The 20,925-nt window shown below is 50.1% G+C and overlaps 1 protein-coding gene across 24 annotated transcripts in view; it reads left to right on the forward strand.

Moving 5' to 3' along the window:
* The window catches only part of ODF2 (outer dense fiber of sperm tails 2), a 36,163-nt gene that overhangs the window by 4,530 nt on the left and 10,708 nt on the right, over positions 1-20,925 (forward strand). For 9 of the 24 annotated variants that reach the window (XM_019816623.3, XM_019816625.3, XM_023242798.2 and 6 more), the window contains 12 exons: positions 899-1,015; positions 1,295-1,420; positions 8,314-8,484; positions 9,338-9,498; positions 10,274-10,403; positions 10,985-11,116; positions 15,738-15,809; positions 17,358-17,429; positions 17,551-17,667; positions 18,312-18,497; positions 18,924-19,033; positions 20,597-20,732. In XM_019816623.3, the coding sequence (XP_019672182.1) occupies positions 899-1,015; positions 1,295-1,420; positions 8,314-8,484; positions 9,338-9,498; positions 10,274-10,403; positions 10,985-11,116; positions 15,738-15,809; positions 17,358-17,429; positions 17,551-17,667; positions 18,312-18,497; positions 18,924-19,033; positions 20,597-20,732 (1,530 nt within the window). Of the gene's footprint in view, positions 1-861; positions 1,016-1,294; positions 1,421-8,313; positions 8,485-9,337; positions 9,499-10,273; positions 10,404-10,984; positions 11,117-15,737; positions 15,810-17,357; positions 17,430-17,550; positions 17,668-18,311; positions 18,498-18,923; positions 19,034-20,596; positions 20,733-20,925 lie in introns of all 24 variants that reach the window. The other 15 variants (XM_006939521.5, XM_023242800.2, XM_023242808.2 and 12 more) reach the window with 5 other exon arrangements.

Raw genomic sequence — 20,925 nt, forward strand, 5'->3', positions numbered from 1 at the left:
CGGAGCGGCCCTCGGGTCTGCGGCCCCACCACCGATGCTTTTGCACACCTTTTCCAGGACCTGCCTTTCCCTGCTGGCACCACTGTGGCCCCTCGCTCTGCTGGGTGCTTCCATGCCTGTCCTGCTGATTGGGATGGTTTTTTTTTTCTTTTGCTTGTGGTCCAGCTGCTGGGTGCGAGGAGGTTGTCTTAACCTAATCCTTCCCAGTTCCAAAAGGCTTGAGAAAACTTCCAAAAAGAAAAAAAAAAAAAAAAAAAAAGAAGAAGTAGAAGAAAAGAAAAAAGTCAAAGAATGGGGAAGGGATAGTTGCTGGGGGGATGGCGGGGGGGGGGTGGGGATGGCAAGGGGTGTGCAGCTGGGGGTTCTACCCTGCTTATATTTTCTTCAGAATCTATGCAACCTTCTCATCTCAGCATTTCCTATCGCTCTCTGTGGTCGTCCTCTCTCACCTGCCTGCTGCCTGATTTGTTTTGTGCTCTAACCGTTCTGTGAGTCTCCTGCGCTAATCTGCCCGCCCAGAAGGATTCTCCTGCCCTCTCCCACTGTGCTACACTGAGTCTGAAGAAAAACTGTGCATTCCAGCAGGCTTGGCCGGAGATTCAGCGCTGAGGACCCTGGGGCTGGGTTCGGGTTCTCCTGCAGAAGGTGCGGGTCTGGCAGACCCCTCTCTTGAGTGGGCGTAGATCTTCCCAGTGGTCTTCAGCTGGGATCTCTGCGGCAGCCTGCGGGAACAGCACCGCTGCCTCCGTTCCTGCCCGCATGCCAGTAATCGGTAGCTGTCCTGCTCGCTTGCTGGCTAGGCTTTCGGTGGCCCCCAGAGGCTCTGAGCTCTGGTTTCTATGCCCGTTTACTCATCCACAGATCAACCTTTTTTGTGTTGTCCTCCCCCGCCTGCCAGAAGCGAACCATGAAGGACCGCTCTTCAACTCCCCCCTTACATGTTCACGTGGATGAGAACACTCCTGTCCACGTCCACATAAAAAAACTCCCGAAACCATCAGCAACCAGCAGCCAGGTAGGAGCCTGCCGGCCGGGCAAGGTTAAGGCTGTGGAGCAGGGGGCCACCTCCCAACCCGGCCACCTCGCGCCTCAAACTCCAAAGGTTTCCGAGACAGATGCGCTTGCTTTCAGAGGTCAGCTGCCTGCTGAGAAGGTAGGCGGCCCTTGATCCAGAAACGGCAGCAGCAGCCTTAGTCAGAAGAGGCTCCCCTGCGGAGTTGGAAGTGGGTGCCACCAGAGTGACACCACGGCCGGCTGTGTGGGGAAGTGACCCTGGGTTTGTCCCTTTCCACAGAAATCTCATAAGCGCGGAATGAAAGGGGACACCGTGAATGTGCGGCGGAGTGTCCGGGTGAAAACCAAGGTACCTTGGATGCCCCCTGGAAAGTCATCCGCCCGGCATGTGGGATGCAAGTGGGAGGTAGGCTCATTCTCGTTCAGGCTTTCCTTCTCGGACTGGTCAGGGTCTAGCAGGCCTCAAACTCGGTATGATTCAGGGTCGGCGGTAGCTCTTAGGGATGTCCAGTAGGTCCAGTAGGTCCTGCTAAACCCTGAAGGCACATGATGTTCTTGGGTCCTCACAAGACTGCAGTGTGGTAGGTCTTGCTCTCCCAAGGTACAGATGAGGAAAGCAAGGTTCCGAGAGGTGAAGTCCCAGAGAAAGCAGCAGCAGAGCCTCAGTTGGGGCTCAGGGCTGCCTCATGCTGAAGGGTGCACCCTTGGCCTCTCTGGTTTGTACGTGTGGAGCCACGTCTTTTCCCGTGTAACTGGGACAGTATCTGAAGCGTAACTTAAACGTGTACCAGAAATGTGCCTGTCTAAGAAAGCACCGCCTCTTTCGAGGCAGTCCCCACGAGAGATTACGCGTGTCCCCCAGGCCGCTTCTGGAACTGGTTAATCATTGCCTTCCGTATGAGTCTTGCGGCATAACGTTTATCGAGACTTGGGCCAGACACTGCCGGGCACTGGGGTGACAGCCGCAGACTGGCAGGTGCACCCTCCTTAGGCTTACCTTCTAGTCAATTGCAGCAAGAAACGTCAGTGACGAGACAAGAAGGTCTCATTATTGGGTCGGGTAAAAAGGACCTGAGGCTGCTTCCAGATGATGCCTGCCATTTTGAAACAGTCTTTTGCTGGTAGTTTGTTACTTCTTTTTGTTTTTGATAGTTTATTACTTTTAAAAGTAGAAATAAAAAGTGAAAGTAATTACTCTGAAGTCCTACTTCATGGGTTTGACTCCCTGATTTATCAGTTTTCCCTAAGAGATAAAGGGAGAATGGGGTATTCTAGGGAATAAATGAGAAGTGTTCTAACCAGTGTGTGTGTTTGTGTGTGTGTGTGTGTGTGTGTGTGTGTGTGTGTGTGTGTGTATGTGTATTTACATAAAAAAGATTGGAATTAGGGGCGCCTGTGTGGCCCAGTTGGTTAAGCGTCCTGCTCTTGGCTTCTGGAACCCCACACTTTGGGCTTTGTACTGACAGCACAGAGGCTGCTGTGTCTCCCCACCCCCACCCCCCCGACTAGCACTTGCACGCTCTCTCTCTCAAAAATAAATAAACATTAAAAAAATTAGATAAGGGGCGCCTGGGTGGCTCAGTCGGTTGAGCGTCCGACTTCAGCTCAGGTCATGATCTCGCGGTCTGGTCCGTGATTTCGAGCCCCGCATCAGGCTCTGTGCTGACAGCTCAGAGCCTGGAGCCTGCTTCAGATTCTGTGTCTCCCTCTCTGCCTCTGCCCCTCCCCCTCTTGCACTCTGTCTCTCTCAAAAATAAAAAAATAAACATTAAAAAAATTTTTTTTTAAGTTAAATAAATACATAATACACTTAAAAAAATTTTAATGCCTTTTAAACAAGAGGGAAAGAAAGCTTGGAATTAAAACGCTGTCTTCCATTTTTTTACCGCATGTACCTGACTAATCAGTTAGATGTAAATGAAAAACAACTATGTTTTAAAACACAAGCTGTCATTTTTATTGAATGGAATATACTGTAATTGAAAAGCTTACTGATATGTTGGCAAGGGTAGGAAAAGTCAGCAAACTTTTTTATACTGTTTTGGGAGGATTGGTGAAATCATTTAACAGTTCTGGGGCACGTATGTAAACATTGATGCTAGGTTTTATTTTTAAAAAATATTTCTTAAGATTTTTTTATTTTTAAGTAATCTCTGCACTTAGTGTGAGGTTTGAACTCACGAACCCAAGATCAAGAGTTGTACAGTTCACTGACTAAGCCAGCCAGGCACCCCAGGGATCCTGTAGTTTTATACCTAGGAATTGATATTATAGGGAGTTTTTTGTTTTTTGGGTTTTTTTTAAGTTTATTTTGGGAGAGAGGGAGAGAGAGCACGCAGGGGAGGGGCAGAGAGAGAGAATCCCAAGCAGGCTCCCTGCTGTCAGCATGGAGCCCGATGCAGGGCTCGATCTCATAAACCTCAAGATCATGACTGGAGCCGAAATCAAGAGTTGGACGCTTAACCACTTAACCGACTGAGCTGGGGTACATGAGTACAGATATCATGTATAAAGATGTTTGTAAGAGAGAAATTTTGGAAGCAACCTAAATGTCTATCAGGAGGGTATTGGTTAAATTGTGATATATCCATGCAGTGGAATACCATACAACTGTTACAGTGATGGACGTAGATATTCATACGTGATCATGAGGCACGGAGCTGCACAGCGGGTGGAGTTTGGCCCTATTTGTCCAAACAAGGGCATCTGTGGGTCACCTGGCTGGCTCGGTAGGCAGAGCATGTGACTTTTTTTTTTTTAATGTTTATTTTTGAGAGAGAGGGAGATAGTGTGCGTGGGGGAGGGGCAGAGAGAGAGGGAGACAGAATCAGAAGCAGGTTGCAGGCTCTGAGCCATCAGCACAGAGCCCGACGCGGAACTCGAAGTCACATGCTGGGAGATCATGACCTGAGCCACAGTTGGGTGCTTAACCGACTGAGCCACCCAGGTGCCCCTCTTTATTTATTTATTTATTTACTTTTGTTAGGTTTATTTTGACAGAGGGAGAGTGACAGGGGGAGGGGCAGAGAGAGAGCGAGAGACAGAATACCTGCTGTCAGTATGGAGCCCGATTCAGGGCTTGATCTAAATGAACCTCAAGATCATGACCTGAGCCTAGATCAAGTGTCAGACACTTAACCTACTGAACCACCCAGACGCCTCAGAGCATGTGACTCTTGATCTTGGAGTCTTGAGTTCGAGCCCCATGTTGGGCGTAGAGCTTACCTTAAAAAGAAGAAAAAAACAGGATGTCTGTATCCATGTGTACATACGTGTTTGTATATGTATAACATTTTCTGGAAAGATAAATAAAAAGTAGTAAGCAGTGACCACCTCTGCGGTTGGGGGGCCCTTAAAGGTTTAAAAATAAACCTTAAAGGTTTATTTTTTATTGTCTGCTTGAATTTCATTATAACAAGCATACTATGTTTTATAATTAAAAATGCTTTTTAAAAAAACAGAAGACTTAGTAGTTTTTGAAGTCTACATTAAAGATCTGCCACTATGGAAACTGGCTTCCCTACTGACCTAGGTTGCTAGGACCTATGGTCCCCCCTGGAAAGTTCAATGCCTACTTTCAGTTCTGGGGCCCCAGAATCCTAGAAATGGAGGAGCTCAGAGAGGTGACTTCTGTCTCAGATAGCAGCTGTAGTTCATGATGTCCCCTTGAGCCAGTGCCCTTCTCCTTCCCAGTGGTACTCTGTGTTTCTGGGAAGACCCAGCCTGACCTTTCCCATTATGGGCAAGTGAGAAAGGAAATGTGGGGTGAGCTGGATGTGGACCCCAGAAGCTGCTGTGTACACGTGGGGGTTCTTGTTTGATTTTTTAAAAAATGTTTATGTATTTTGAGAGAGAGAGAGAGAGAGAGAGAGTGAGCGCGGGAGAGGGGCAGAGGGAGATTGGAGAGACAGAATCCCAAGCAGGCTCCACGCCGTCAGCACAGAGTCCGATGTGGAGCTCTATCTCACCAACGGTGAGATCATGAGCTGAGCCAAAGTGAAGAGTCGGTCGCTTAACCAACTGAGCCACCCCCAGGTGCCCCCTTGTTCGATTTTTTTAAAACCCCTTCTGGTATATAAGATTGATGGCCTTTGGGAGAAAGGAGGTGTGGGTTTTTTTCTCTACCCTATTTTTATTATTTTTAAAAATTTTTTTGAATGTTTATTTAGTTTTGAGAGAGCGACAGAATGTGAGTTGGGGAGGGGCAGAGAGAGAGGGAGACACAGAATTCGAAGCAAGCTCCAGGCTCCGAGCTGCCTGCACAGAGCTCAAGGTGGGGCTCGAGCCCACAAACTGTGAGATCATGACCTGAGCCGAAGTCGGACGATCAACCGACTGAGCCACCGAGGCACCCTTCTACCCTATTTTTAAAAGTGATCTGTTTTTGTTATGAAAAGTTGAAAATTCAGAAAAATAAACCATCACCTGTCACTTTACTACTTTAATGTGACTGCTATTAAGTTTTAAAAGCTTTTTCTTAAAAAGTGCAGGAAAGTACACACATCAGAAGTATACTGCTTGACTGATGAATTTTTACAAACTGACTGTATCTGTGTAACTAACTACCACACCACTTAAGAAGCCACATCATCATGAGCTTCCCCAGAAGCTCCCCTCTGGTCCTAATGCTGTCATTACCACCCCTGTGGGGAACCACCCTCCTGAGACTGCTAATATTTTGGTACATTTACTGTCACACTTTTTCCGATGCATACTTTTGGGTTTTAAAATACCATTGTTATCATACTATATATTGTCCTATTACCCTCCTTTTATTTTTTATTTTATTTGTAAAAAACTTTTTTAACATTTATTCATTTTTGAGAGAGAGAGAGAGAGACAGACAGACAGACAGAGCACAGTGGGGGAGGGGCAGAGGAAGAGGGAGACACAGAATCTGAAGCAGGCTCCAGGCACTGAGCTGTCAGCACAGAGCCCCACATGGGGCTCAAACTCACAGACCATGAGATCATGACCTGAGCCAAAGTCTAATGCCCAACTGACTGAGCCACCCAGGCTCCCCGTATTACCCTCCTTTTAAATATTGCCAACTTTTTTTCTTAAAAAAGCAATGTGCAGTCACTGTTGAAAAATTAGAAAATCCAAACCAGCACAAGAAAGAAAGTTAAAAAAAACACCTGTAATCCCAACACCCAACACTCTGAGAAGAGCTCTGGAACTTGTTTTTTTTTTTTTGAGGGAGAGAGCAAATGCAAGCACAGCAGGGCAGGGGTAGAGAGAGGGGGCAGAGGATCCAAAGCCAAAGCTGGTTCTGTGCTGACAGCAGGGAGCCCAATGGGTGGCTGATACAGGGCTCGAACTCATGGACCCAGCGGTCACGACCTGAGCCAAAGTCAGACACTTAACTGACTTAACCACACAGGTGCCTGACCGCCTTGGAACTTCTAGGTGGAAGCCTTCCTGATCTTTTCTTAGGAAGAGACTCCTTGTTTTGATTTTTGCAGCAATGGAATTACTTAATGTATTCTTTTTGAACACACTTTGATTGTATTTATATTGTGTCTTGCTTTTTTTTTTTAAAGACAGTATTCCATTGTGGGTATATTTGTACCATGATGTATTTAACCAATACTATCTTGTCATACATTTATCTTTATCCTTGCCTTGATATTAACTATTGATTCACATTCTTAGACATTCTTGATAAGTCCCTAGAAATAGAATTTCTGGGACAAAGGGCACATGCATTTTTTTTTTTTAACGTTTATTTATTTTTGAGACAGAGACAGAGCATGAACGGGGGAGGGTCAGAGAGAGAGAGGGAGACACAGAATCCGAAACAGGCTCCAGGTTCTGAGCTGTCAGCACAGAGCCCGACGCGGGGCTCAGACCCACGAACCGCGAGATCATGACCCGAGCCGAAGTCGGACGCTTAACCGACCAAGCCACCCAGGCGCCCCCACATGCATTTTTAAAATTGTACCCTGAAAGTCCTACTTGTCTGGTATTAGAGTCATACTCTTATTTTTTTCATTTTTAAACGTGTATTTTATTTTTGAGAGAGAGTGAGAGAGAGAGCACGTGCTTGAGGGAGGGGTGGCCCAAGAGAGGGAGAAAAAGAATCCTAAGCAGGTTCTGTGCTCATGTGGAGCTCTATCTCATGAACCGTGAGATCACGACCTGAGCCAAAATCCTGACGCTTAACCAACTAAGCACCCAGGCGCCCTGAGTTATACTCAGTATTGAATACTTTTATTCCTGATATCTGGCACTTGAGCTCAAAAGGAGCACAGAACTGAACAAATAATAAGAAATAGCAAGTACTTAATGCACCAGAATAAACCTGGAGACTGAGTCAAGTTGAACATATCAAAACCCATGGAAACCCTGGCTCCCAGATTATAATGTCTTTCTTCCTGGAATCTTACAAGCAAAGAGTCATACAGCTTGACGTAATCTTTTCAGGGGGGCACTTGCATTTTGTTTAAAAAATATGTTTTTATGCTGATGTATGTAAATATTTCCAGACATCATACCATTCTACCCCTCAAGTATTCAGTATGTGTTTCTAATTTTTTTTTTTTTTTTTTTTTTTTTTTTTTTTTGCGTAACCAAAATAACAATGATTAGTCCTAAAAACTTTATTTCTTCTTATCATCTATCTGGTCCACATCACATTTACCCACTCGTCCCTTAAGTACCTTTTATAGCAGATGTGGGGTACCTGCAACTGTCCACTGTCATGCATTCATATTCATTTAAAAGGCTTTTTTTTTTTAATGTTTTTTTAATTTATTTTTGAGACAGAGACAGAGCGTGAACGGGGGAGGGGCAGAGAGAGAGGGAGACACAGAATCGGAAGCAGGCTCCAGGCTCTGAGCCATCAGCCCAGAGCCTGACGCGGGGCTCGAACTCACGGACCGCGAGATCGTGACCTGAGCCGAAGTCGGACGCTTAACAGACTGAGCCACCCAGGCGCCCCAAAAGGCTTTTGACATACTTCACTTGTGCCTTTGGTATATGAAAACATCTATCGCCCCAAACTTTTGCCATCTTGGGTATTGTGACTATTTTTGTCAGTTTGTTCTATCCTTTATTTTAAACTTGACATTGTAACACAGGCTTATTTCTTGGTAGAAAATCTTCAGAAACATCACGTAAACAGGGGTAGGTAATGTTCCATCGAGAAGGCGCGGTGTGCTCTCCGTCCTGAGGTCCCTGTGGTCGGCCCTCGGCATTTTAGCCCTTCCTGCCTCCCCTGGACAAGCAGGTGGCTCTGGAGCTGATGGCTGTGGCTTTGCCTTACAAGTTCACGTGTCTCTCCCTCCTCTGCATCAGAATCCGCCTCATTGCCTGGAGATCACGCCACCATCTTCAGAAAAGCTGGTCTCGGTGATGCGGTTAAGTGACCTCTCTACAGAAGATGACGACTCGGGTCACTGTAAAATGAACCGTTATGACAAGAAGATTGACAGTCTAATGAACGCGGTCGGTTGTCTCAAGTCTGAGGTGAGGGAGGTAGGGGGTAAAATAGCTGTTGGCCTGAGGGTGTGAAGGTCACCTTCCCAGCAGGCTGCCCCAGGGCATTAGATGCCTCTGGGGAGGTAGCCGGGGCAACCTGGGACCCCTCTCCATCAAGCGCTTAGCCCAGGCCTGGCCCTGACCCTCCTGGTGCTCTGTACAGAAGCCCTGGTTTGATCTGGCCCAACAGTAAATGAAGCCGGTGGTGTTATTGTCCCCGTTTTGGAGACGAAGTGACTGGGACGCTGGGACCTCTGTTTCCCAGTTGACACAAAAGTTTTAAAAAAGAACAAAGCCCCAAAGAGGTGAAGGCAGTTTGTCCTCAGTTGGTGGGCCATGCCCTTAATTGGAAACGACCTGGAAGTCCCTGGCCCCCAACCGGGAGGGTGGCGGAGCTGGCCTGAAGTTCGGGTCTCGAGTGCTAAAGTGGCCTGTGTCTTTAATCCCCCACCCTGCGCTTGGGGCCCGTGGGCCCTCCTGGGGAACCTGGGGCTGGCCGCCCGGCAAGCCCTTTCTCCACAGCCTGCAGCGCGTGGGCCTTTTTGTGACATCTCTCCTGCGGTGTGCCAGCCGAACCACGGTCTGTATCCTGGCCCTGTCCCCAACCAGTAAGTCACTTAGGCTCTGTGTACTCGGTTTTCTCTGTCGTGAGGAAACGAGATGAGTAGCGTCCGCCCAGAGAGTCTGTGTGATGATTAACTGAGGTTGCAGCCAAGTGGACCTAAGTGACCTATGTGTCTGTCGATCGGAGGCGCCCTTCTCTGGTCCGAAGTGATGGGCCTGGCGATGTGCGGAGGAGGAACCTCCCCTCAGTGGCCCCTGCCTGCGTGCCCCTGCACAGGTCAAGATGCAGAAAGGTGAGCGCCAGATGGCCAAAAGGTTCCTGGAGGAGCGGAAGGAGGAGCTGGAGGAGGTGGCCCATGAGCTGGCCGAGACCGAGCACGAGAACACGGTGCTGAGGCACAACATCGAGCGCATCAAGGAGGAGAAGGACTTCACCATGTAAGGCGGCCCTGCCCCAAAGTGTGCTCCTCCCGCCAGGCGGGCCCGGGCACTGCCCCCGGGTCACAGCATACCCAGGCTTACGGCTGTCCGGCAGTCACACGGCTAGCTACCCTATGGCGCCCGTGGTTCACGCTGTGAGGGGAGAGGAGGACCCCCATAGAGTGCAGCGGAAGCCTTTCCGGAAAAAGCAACATTTAGGGAGAGTCCTGCAGAGTAGTTAGGGGAGGTGGGCAGTAGGTGCTGGGGAAGAAAGGATGCTGGATCTCGAGTGAAAGCCCCCAGGGAGGAGTTTGCAACTGAGAAATGGAAGACAGGCAGGAAGGAGGAGAGGGGGCGGGCAGAGGGCAAGGGGCGCCATGGAGGTTGGCAGGGGCCGCTCTTAGCGGTCGCTTGAAGGGGGGGTTTCCATTGAGCGGCCGTGGAGGGGTGTTCAAAGCAGGGCACGGTGCGGCCAGGCTTGGCTCCGGTGTGAAGAGTGGATGGGAGGCTCAGAAGCGGATCTGACGGTGGTGGCTTCGAGGCTGTGGCAATGGCCAGGGACAGAGATGATGCTAATGACCAAGAGGCAAGCAGGGCCACAGATGCCATAACGTCACCTGATGTGAAGGCACTGCTGTGGGGCCCAGGTGGCCTCCCGGGGGCCCTCCCTCCCCCTCCCCCACTGTCCCCTGGCCAGGAGATGAGCCTCGCAGGGCATTGTGAGGCGAGCCCAGAGCTCCGGGTGGGCCGCGGCCTGGGAGGGCTCACAGAGCCCTATTCTCTCTGGCCCCAGGCTTCAGAAGAAACACCTCCAGCAGGAGAAGGAGTGCCTCATGTCCAAGTTGGTAGAGGCTGAAATGGATGGGGCTGCTGCTGCCAAGCAAGTCATGGCCTTGAAGGACACCATCGGGAAGCTGAAGACAGTAGGTGGCAGGCAGAGAACCACTCAGCCCTGGGACTGGGCCCAGAAAGGGGCAAGCTGCAAGCCGGGGAGGGGTCTTTACGCAGTCATCAGGCTGACTTTATGACATCTCCAGGCCAGGGGAGGGCACACTGGCCTCCTCGAGCCCCACCCCCACTCTTACTTCTGGGGCCTGATCCCCGAGGATGACCTCTGGTGGCCAGGGGCTCTGAGTTGACCTCATCATGGGTCTCCTGGGATCACAGTGAGTCAAGGCCTAAGTCTGATTCCTGCAAGTGTCAGCCACAGTTTGATTCCTGCGAGTGTCGGACACCAGGTGTCGTCCTCTTCCTCCACTTCTTCCAGGAAGCCTGCCTTAACTGCACTTGCCCATGCTGGATGCCCCGGCCCTTGTCCCTTGTTCTCAACTCCTGCCCCATCCTTGCAGGCCCACCTCCTCTGGGAAGCCTGCCCTTGACCGCTCCGGCTCTGTACACAGCGCTGGGCTTCTCACCTGGGCTTCCTGGCACCAGCACCTCTTAAAAGGGGCCTGGCTCCTCCCTTCTCCCCTGGCACCGTGTAAGACTGCCTGCTGTCTTCCAGGAGAAACAAATGACCTGCACGGACATCAACACCCTGACGAGGCAGAAGGAACTTCTCCTGCAGAAGCTGAGCACGTTTGAGGAGACCAACCGCACCCTCCGAGACCTGCTGAGGGAACAGCACTGCAAAGAGGTGAGCTTGGACTCAGCCGCACCCCGTGGCACCAAGGGCCCATCTGCTCCGAGCCTCCGTCCCCCCCTGTTCCTCGTCTGGGAAATGAACGTACTATCAGTGCCTGGCCTGACCTGACGAGACGTTCACGTGAAGTGCTGGGCACCCCGGTTGACGGGTGCTGCCTTGGTTGTCAAAGCTGGACCTGGTGGCTCAGGAAGGACTGAGGAGTCTGGGATGGGCTCGATCCCTGGTTAAATGGAGGACGGGTAATGATTAGTACCAACGGTAGGGCTGCACTTTTCTTAAAAGATGGTCTCTGAAAGATATTCTATATTAGCAAATGATTCTGGAAAGACTGATGGCAAAAACAGCCATCTTCCTGTTTGGTTCAAATCAAAGAGACCGTAGTGTCTTTTGTTTTGTTTTGTTTTATTTTATTTTATTTTATTTTATTTTATTTTATTTTATTTTATTTTATTTTTATTTTATTTTATGTTTAGCATTGTGAACTTCTTGTTTTATTTTTTAAAAATTAGTATTTAATTTAATTCATTATGTGTTTATTTTTTAAATTTTTATTTAATTTTTTTAATTAAAAAAAATTTTTTTTTATATATTTTTTTTTCAACATTTATTTATTTTTGGGACAGAGAGAGACAGAGCATGAACGGGGGAGGGGCAGAGAGAGAGGGAGACACAGAATCGGAAGCAGGCTCCAGGCTCCGAGCCATCAGCCCAGAGCCCGACGCGGGGCTCGAACTCACGGACCGCGAGATCGTGACCTGGCTGAAGTCGGACGCTTAACCGACTGCGCCACCCAGGCGCCCTTAATTAAAAAATTTTTAATGTTTATTTTATGTTAGAGAGAGAGACAGAGCATGAGCGGGGGACAGACAGAGAGGAGGGGAGACACAGAATTCAAAGCAGGCTCCAGGCTCTGAGCTGTCAGCACAGAGCCTGATGTGGGGCTTGAACTCACTAACTGTGAGATCATGACCTGAGCTGAAGTTAGATCATGAGACCTAAGCCGATGCTTAACCGACTGAGCCACCCAGGCACCCCTGTTTATTTAGTTTCAAGGTAGGCTCCACACTCAATGGGAGGCTTGATCTCACAACCCCAAGATCAAGAGTTGTTGTTTTACTGATTGAGCCAGCCAGGTGCCCCCCGATGAGTGTGTAAAACAAGGAATGTAAGCAGTGTGCTCACAGACCAGGCTTCCAAACGAAATCTTGTCCGAGTCATTAAATGTCTCCTTTGATGATAAGCTTATCAGAGGGATCCTTTCTCTCCAATCTGATAGTTTTTTATCACTTACATATATATCTGAGCAACATATAGTATTGTTTTGCATGTTTTCAAACCTTACATAAATGATATTGTTCCATATGTGTTCTTCTGAGTTGCTTTTTTCACTCAAAAAATATTTTTTAATGTTATTTATTTTTGGGGGGGGGGGGGGAGAGAGAGAGAGAGAGCGCGAGCATGTGCGAGAGAATGGGGGAGGGGCAGAGAGAGGGAGAGAGGGAATCCCAAGCAGGCTCTGCACTGTCAGCCCAGAGCCCAATGTGGGGCTTGAACTCACGAACCATGAGATCATGACCTGAGCCAAAATCAAGAGTTGGACGCTTAACCAACTGAGCCACCTAGGCACCCCTTCACTCAATATTTTTTATAAGATTCATCCGGTTTTGTCCCTGAGACCTAAGATAGTTAATTTTCACTATATTCCATTTTATGACTACTCCACAACTTATCCTTTCTTCTGTTGATGGAGGTGTATTTTCAGTTGTTTGCTATTAAATAAGCACTGTTATTTGGGGCATTCATGTATACTATCCTGGTGTATTTGAGAGTTTCTAGAATATATTTCTATCGGTTTTATTAGTTATAGCTAAATTACTCTCTTAAAATAGTTAATACCTGTTTAATGCCTGGCTCAATATGCTTGGGTGGGCAATTTTTTTAACTGCTTTTTTTTTTTTTTTAATTTTGAGAGAGAGGAGACACAGAAAGAGAGGGGGAGGGAGGAGCAGAGGGAGGGAGAGACAGGATTCCAAGCAGACTCTGTGCTGTCAGCGCAGAGTCTGACAGAGGGCTTGAACTCACAAACCGTGAGATCGTGACCTGAGCTGAGGTCAAGAGTTGGAGGCTTAACCAACTGAACCAACCAGGTGTTCCTGGCTGGACAATTTTTAACCTCTCTGGGCCTCAGTTTTCCCGCCTGCGAAACGGGAATAGCATCTTCCACGTGGTATCACGTGAGGGCATGGATGGGGGATTGGCATACTGCCTGGCACGTGATAGCTGTTTGGTGTGGTAGGGGCTGCTGCTGTTTGTCCTGGGACTGGGGCCTCCAGACAAACCTCTTCCTACTCAATTTGTCTCCTTTTTGACCCCTTAGCTTCTACTGTCCTAGAATCCCAGAATCTCCCGTTGGAGATGAAGGGTCAGCTAATCTGGACTCCCACCCACAGCGGCTACTCTCTGTTCAGTCTGGGCTCTCCTCTCCCCTGCCCCCATGGCTCTTGGGACGGTACCCCCCATCTCTGTGCTTCGTCGGGATGCTCAGTGGATGAGAATTTGCTCTGGCTGTGGGGTCGGTTGGCTTAGGGCCCACCGCTGCCATTTCCAGCTGTGTGATGTCGTGCAGCTCACCTCACTTCTCCCAGCCTCGATCTCCTCCTCTCTAAAATGGGGGTGGTCATAGTCCATGGCTCCTTAGAATGGGGGATTTGGTGAGAGTTGTGTGTTCGTTTGTGTAGTGTCCCCCTGGAGGCTCGGAGGACACGGCGTAAAGGACAGTGAGAGGAGCTGCAGGCCTTAACTTTCATCCCATGTTCTTTGCCTCTTCCTGTTGCTGGAGAAACCATGATGCTGGCCTCTCTCCACTCCCAGCCCTGCCATGGCTTGTGAAGGGGACCTGTGAGCCTGAGAGGAAAAGGGAAGGCGAGCCGGGCCCCCTTCTGCGGAAGAGTAGAGATGGTTCTCAGACACGGCCTGTTTGGGAGAGATGGGCAAGGGTGTGAGCAGGCAGTCGGGGAAGAAGAGGGAGCTCAGTGGCTGATAAACTTATGAGTGATGGGGGAAATGCAAGCTAAAGCAGCAGGAGTCTGCTGGAAAGACTGGCCGCCACCCAGGGCCCTCCTCCTGCCCGTGGCCATGCAAATCCGTGCAGGCATTTTGTAGGTCATTTCAGCTGCCTCAGATCACAGACCTTCTGGCCCAGGCATGCCGCCTCTCTCCACCCTAGAGAGAGACACTTTGTACATGTCTGGCGGAGCTCGGTACATTGCTACAGTGTTTGCATTTATGCAACCTGGGAACAGCTTCCTTGCCCAGAGGCTGTGCAAGGGGAGAGGTTAAAAATGCAGTGGCCTGTTGGAGAAAGAAGGCCGATTGATTAGTGGCTGCAGGGGGCTAGGGGAGGAGGGAAAGGAGAGTGTTTTAACAGGTCTTTCGGTTGAGATGATGGAAATGTTCTGGAACTGGAGAGTTGTGGTGGTTGCACAATATTTGGATGTACTATATATGCCACTGGATTTTACACTTAACCAAATGTAAAATGGCATGGTTTATGTTAGTGATATGTTACCACAATTTAAAAAATTAATAATGGAAAGTGCCAAAAAACATTGAATTGTGCATTTTATTTATTTATTTATTTTAAAATGTTTATTTATTTACTTTTGCGAGAAAAGAGAGAGAGCTCAAGCAGGAGAGGGACAGAGGGAGAGGGAAACACAGAATCTGAAGCAGGCCCCAGGCTTTGAGCTATCAGCACAGAGCCTGATGCGGGGCTCGAACCCACAAATCCCGAGATCATGACCTGAGTTGGAAGCTTAACTGATTGAGCCCCTAAATTGTGCCCCTAAATTGTGCTTTTTAAATGGGTATGGTATCTGAATTTTCAGCTCAATAAAGCTGTTGGGTTTTTTTTTTTTTAAGATTTTTAAATTTTTAAATAATCTCTACACCCAACATGGGGCTCAGATTCACAATCCCGAGATTGAGTTGCACACCCCACCCACTGAGCCAGCCAGGCATCCCTCAAGCTCTTTATAAAAAACCAAGTTGTAGGGGCGCCTGGGTGGCGCAGTCGGTTAAGCGTCCGACTTCAGCCAGGTCACGATCTCGCGGTCCGTGAGTTCGAGCCCCGCGTCGGGCTCTGGGCTGATGGCTCGGAGCCTGGAGCCTGTTCCTGATTCTGTGTCTCCCTCTCTCTCTGCCCCTCCCCCGTTCATGCTCTGGCTCTCTCTGTCCCAAAAATAAATAAACGTTGAAAAAAAAAAAATTAAAAAAAAAAAAATAAAACCAAGTTGTAGCATAAAAATACAGTATGCTATCATTTGGGTCAAATCACTCATAAATCCCTTCGCATCCCAACCCCCCAAAAGATAACATTTCTCTAGGTGTAGCTATATATAAATGCGTAGAGAAAGGATAGGCAGGACACTCATCAAACTGGTAACAATGGGGTGGGGTTTGGAGGTAGATGATGGTGATTATTTTATAATGAGGTTGCAATCTATTTATGATTCCTATAATTGGAAAATGTAAGTTTTGGAAAAGGGAAAGAATCGATAGGATGTAGTCATCTGGGTTCATTGCTTAACGACCTGTGTGCCTTCCCTTGAAGGATTCCGAAAGGCTAATGGAGCAACAAGGAGCACTACTCAAAAGGCTGGCGGAGGCGGACTCAGAGAAAGCGGTAACACAGCGCCCCCTGGCGGATCTAGTGGGTTTTAGGCGACAGTGCGCAGAGGGGCTGGAGGGACACGGCAGCCTCGCTCTGACATTTCTTTGGGTCTTAGTTTCCTGATCTGTAAAATGGGCTGATGTCCCCTGCCTTGCCTGCTCCACTGGGCTTGTCTAGCTGATCACTTGGAAGCTTGAGACCACCAAGCTGAACACCCAACCTGAGGGATGCTGTTCGTGCTGATGGAGTTACTAACCATCAGTCTGTTACTTGAATTTCCTTATTTGCATTATGGATTAAAAGCCATCCAAAGGTAGACTTTTTGGTTCAACAATTCCAGTTCTGGGAATCTCTCCCAAGGAAGCACGCTCCAAAGGCTGGTCCATGGAACCCTAAGTTCCTCGACGATGTTAATGGGTGCCAGAAACAAAAGCAGGGAGTGATCTGTGGTCACATAAATCGGGAAACTGCTGGCAGGCCTGCACAAACAATTCACCATGTTAACTCCCAAGACCTTTTGGAGTATTTGAGGTATTAATGCCCGCACGAGTCTCCCAAGGGAGAAGGAAGATGAAAGCCACCTTTCCCAAGGTTGGGCGCTCGGCCCCCGAGGCCTTTCTGAAGGTGACAGTCGGGGATTCAGCATGAAGGGGATAACGCCTAAATCTGCATCTCCAGCTTGAGAGCCCAGGAACCAAATTATGATACATCACTAAATTGTATACATCACTAACTTTAACTTGCTGTTTCAAAAGGTGTAGAAGATTTAATCACATTATGGTAAATGTTGTAGGAACATTTTTGCATAAGACTTCTTAATGTGTTTTTTTTTAAACAATTTTTTTTTAATGTTTATTATTTTTGAGAGACAGGGAGACAGAGCATGAGCAGGGGAGGGGCAGAGAGAGAGAGGGAGACGCAGAATCAGAAGCAGGCTCCAGGCTCCGAGCTGTCAGCACAGAGCCCGACGCGGGGCTCGAACTCACGAATCGTGAGATCACAACCTGAGCTGAGGTCTGATGCGCAACTGAGCCAGTCAGACGCCCCAAGACTTCTTAATGTGTTTTAACAGTGGTTCTCTTTGCCTGGGGGATTATGGGGATTCTAATTTAGCATTTTGTTTTGTTTTTCATTGTTTCCCATGACTAATATTATTTAATTTAATTAATTAAATTTTTTTGAGAGAGAGAGCGTGAGCAGGGGAGGAGCCAAGGGAAAGGGAGAGAAAGAATGCCTGGCATGGAGCCTGATATGGGGCTTGAACTCACGATCTGTGAGATCATGATCTGAGCCGAAATCAAGAGTCAGACACTTAACCAACTGAGCCACCCAGGCGCCCCTAACATTACTTTATCTTAAATTGCAAGATCAATACGTATTTGTTGTCTTGAACGTTCAATACAGATATGGGATGCTTCCTGCCAGGGTCTCTGGGACATGGGCAGTCACAGCGGGATCTTGGGCCTTGTTGCCCAGGCACTCACAGGAGTGGCTGTCCCCCCCTGGGCCTGACTCCCTTGCTCTTCCCAGGGAGCTCATGACAGTGTGTGTTCTCTCCAGCGCCTGCTGTTACTACTGCAAGACAAGGACAAGGAAGTAGAAGAACTTCTCCAGGAAATACAATGTGAGAAGGTACCATCCCTGACAGTTGCTCCTCCTTATGAGCCAGTAGAGTTTCGTGGGGAGAATGTACTCTGGAATTGGAAATCTGGGTTCAAATGCTGGCTCTGCCACTTTCTCTCTGTCTCCAAAGGCTCAAGCAAAGACAGCATCCGAGCTTTCTAAATCCATGGAGTCTATGCGGGGGCATTTGCAGGCCCAGCTCCGGTGTAAAGAGGCAGAGAACAGTCGCCTGTGCATGCAGATCAAGGTACCTGCTGGCCCCACGGGTGGGAAAGGAGGGGCCGGGACATGGCAGTCCCAGGGCGGTGAGCCACACTCAGTAAGGCTTTGCCTCAATGGTTTATGGGGCACTTGCTGCCAAGGCCCTTCAGCTTCAGAGAGACTCTGGGACAGTGGCAAGAGCAGTGGACCCCGGAGGCCTTGGGTGCCCTTCCCAGGAGTGACCGGGTTTGGTGTCGTGACCCTGAGCCAGTCACTTAATCCCTTAGGTCCTTGGGTCTTTTAACTACCCCTGGGGAAGGAACGGTCTCAGTTGCGGCTTGCCTGTGTGAGCTAGGGACCCTCTGAGGTCGTAGCTCTGCTGAGTGAGTGAGAGATCCTTCTGACCACAGCACTGGGAGCTGAAGGAAGAGTTCTGTCCTAACATTCAGACCCGATGGGTTCAGTGACCCAGAGAGGTGCCACGGAGAGCTGGGAATGGCCCTCATCCCTGGCCTGCATTTAGAGAGCCCTAAGGCCCCACGCAGTTGGTGACCCATTTTCTTTTTCCCTGTCCCCCATCCCCTCTCTTCGCTGGTCCCCTTTCCTCGTCTCTGCCCTCCGTCTCTGCCTTTCTTGTCTCTTCCTGCCCCCTGCCCACTCCCCCGACCCTTCCTGGCCCTTCCTTCCCAGAACCTGGAGCGCAGTGGGAACCAGCACAAGGCAGAAGTGGAGGCCATCATGGAGCAACTGAAGGAATTAAAGCAAAAGGGAGACCGGGACAAAGAGACCTTAAAGAAGGCCATCCGAGCCCAGAAGGAACGAGCTGAGAAGAGTGAGGAATATGCTGAGCAGCTGCATGTGCAACTTGCTGACAAGGTGACAGGCCTTCCCTGAGGGCGGCCGGGGTGGCGGCAGGCGGTGGGGGTGCGGAGGGATGGTGATAGCGGAAGGGTGAATGAGCCGGGGGGGGGGGGGGGGGCGGGCGGGGGGCAGTGGGTGAGTAAATGGGTAAAAGGATGAAAGCGGGGTGGCTGGCGGGCTGGCTGGAGACGAGAGATTAGAGGGGGGTTTAGCCTATGTCAGTTTTGTGGGTGGGAACGACGGTTGAGGAAGGATTTGCGAGTAGGGCGCATGTGACGGCTAGAAATCGAGAAGCTGCCGCCGGGCTCACGTAATCACCCTGGGTGCTCTCTGCAAAGGGACTGCAGGGGTGAAGAGTCGTCCAGGGTGAGCCCAGCCCCCAGCTGCCTCGGCTTCAGCGCTGACCCCAGGCTGACGGGCCCTGTTGTCCCATGTTGCCAGGATCTTTATGTCGCTGAAGCTTTATCCACTCTGGAATCATGGAGGAGCCGCTACAATCAAGTTGTGAAAGACAAGGGAGACCTGGAGCTGGAAATTATCGTCCTGAATGAGTACGTGCGTCTAGGCGACGGTGCCTGGGCTGATGAGGGAAGCAGGCAGACGGGTGGAAGGAGTCTGGCAGCCTGAGGGGGGCCCCAGCGCCCTCGCGGCTGCCACGTAGTGTCGTCCGTCAGGGGCCGCACTGGGCCGAGGTGTGGCGGCCCAGGCGGGGGCCGTGGAGGGGCCAGAACTCTCTGCTCACACAGGGCTAAGTCTGTTGCCGGTCCCCGGGCTGAGCTGGGTCCCGGTGTGCACAGCGTGGGAACTGGCCGTGCACACTGGTGTCCTCATTCCTGTGCCGGGGGGTGGGGGGGGTGGGGGGGGTGGATCATGTCTTCTCTCTATCGTCTGCCCAGTAACGGCAGCTGTGTTGCCCAGCCCTCAGAAGGTCAGAGTAGGAGGCCAAAATGGCCTAAAGTTGCCGGGGACTGAACTCACACTTTTCTCGCCACTAGGCACCAGTGACCATTCAAACGTCCTCAGTGTCACCTATATTCATGTGTTCGTTCGTTTGAAAAATATTTATTGAGCATCTACTCATTATCTACAGATAGTGAAGGTAGAAGGACACGTGATACAGATGAGAGGCATTGGGGAAGAGATGCCCTGAGAAAGGGAAGTCTGAACTGGGTTTTTTGGATTTTTTAAATGTTTTTATTTATTTTTGAGAGAGAGAGAGAGAGACAGAGGGAGAAAGAGAGACAGAGGGAGGATGGGAGGGGCAGAGAAAGAGGGAGACACAGAATCCAGAGCAGAATCCGAGCTGTCGGTACAGAGCTTGGTGTGGGGCTCGAACTCACAAACTGTGAGATCATGACCTGAGCAGAAGTTGGACACGACCAACTGAGCCACCCAGGCATCCCGGAACTGGGTTTTTAAGGCTGAGGAGGAGATTGCCGGGTAAAACAACAGGATATGTTTGCTTGGGCCTAGTCTGTGCTTAGCAAATATTTGCCGAATAAACTGTAATTGATCATTACTGAGAGCACATACCGTGTGAAGGTTCTGTATTGGGTCTGTGAGCCCGAATGCTCCTGTGAGGCCACAGTCCTCCGTTACTGGATTATAGCCCTGATGAGTGATGGAGGGGAAGGGGGAGGGAGCGAGGGCAGGGGCAGTTGGCTTCTCTCCCATCATGCCGTATACATTCACTGCAGTCCCCACCCGTGCTAGGCGAGTGTTCACACCTGTGAACAAGGAAGTGTAACGTCTGGGGGTGTCCCTGACCGCCCAGGCTCGGAGTTCTGTCCTGACTTTAAGACCTGCTGGACTGAGATCCAGGGGGTGCCATGGAGAGCTGGGAAGCGACCCCGTCTCTGGTTCTTGTCTTTAGGGAGTGTCTTGGCCTCATGGGAGGATCAGGACACAGAAGGCTTTTGGAGGGGGTGGAATGGGAGACCAATCTGAAGGCTGTCAGAAGAGGTGGGGTACGTGGGAACGCCACAGTGGCAGACAGGGCACAGAGATGGGACTGGCTGGGGAGGAACCCTTGGGCCCACGCCGCACAAAGACCTGGCTCCTCAGAACCCATGCAATTGCTTCTCTTTGTCTGCCTTCACTCTGCGACCTCCCAGCCGGGTGACAGATCTCGTAAACCAACAACAGACATTGGAGGAGAAGATGCGGGAAGACCGGGACAGCCTGGTGGAGAGACTACACCGGCAGACTGCTGAGTATTCCGCGTTCAAGCTAGAGAACGAGAGGCTGAAGGTCTGTCGTGAGAGCGGGCTGGCACCCTGGGTGGAGGACAGTGGCGCTGCCGGTGGGGCGCTCTCGATGGGGCCCCAAGGATGACCCGGGGATCTTCAGGGGGCCTGGAGGCAGGAGCCTGATTAGGAGGGCGTGCGCCGGAGTCGGGCCTGGATTCCAGTCCTGACCGCCCCTTGCTAGTACAGGCCCCGGG

The sequence above is a fragment of the Felis catus genome, chromosome D4, assembly GCF_018350175.1.
Source record: "Felis catus isolate Fca126 chromosome D4, F.catus_Fca126_mat1.0, whole genome shotgun sequence".
Lineage (NCBI taxonomy): Eukaryota > Metazoa > Chordata > Mammalia > Carnivora > Felidae > Felis > Felis catus.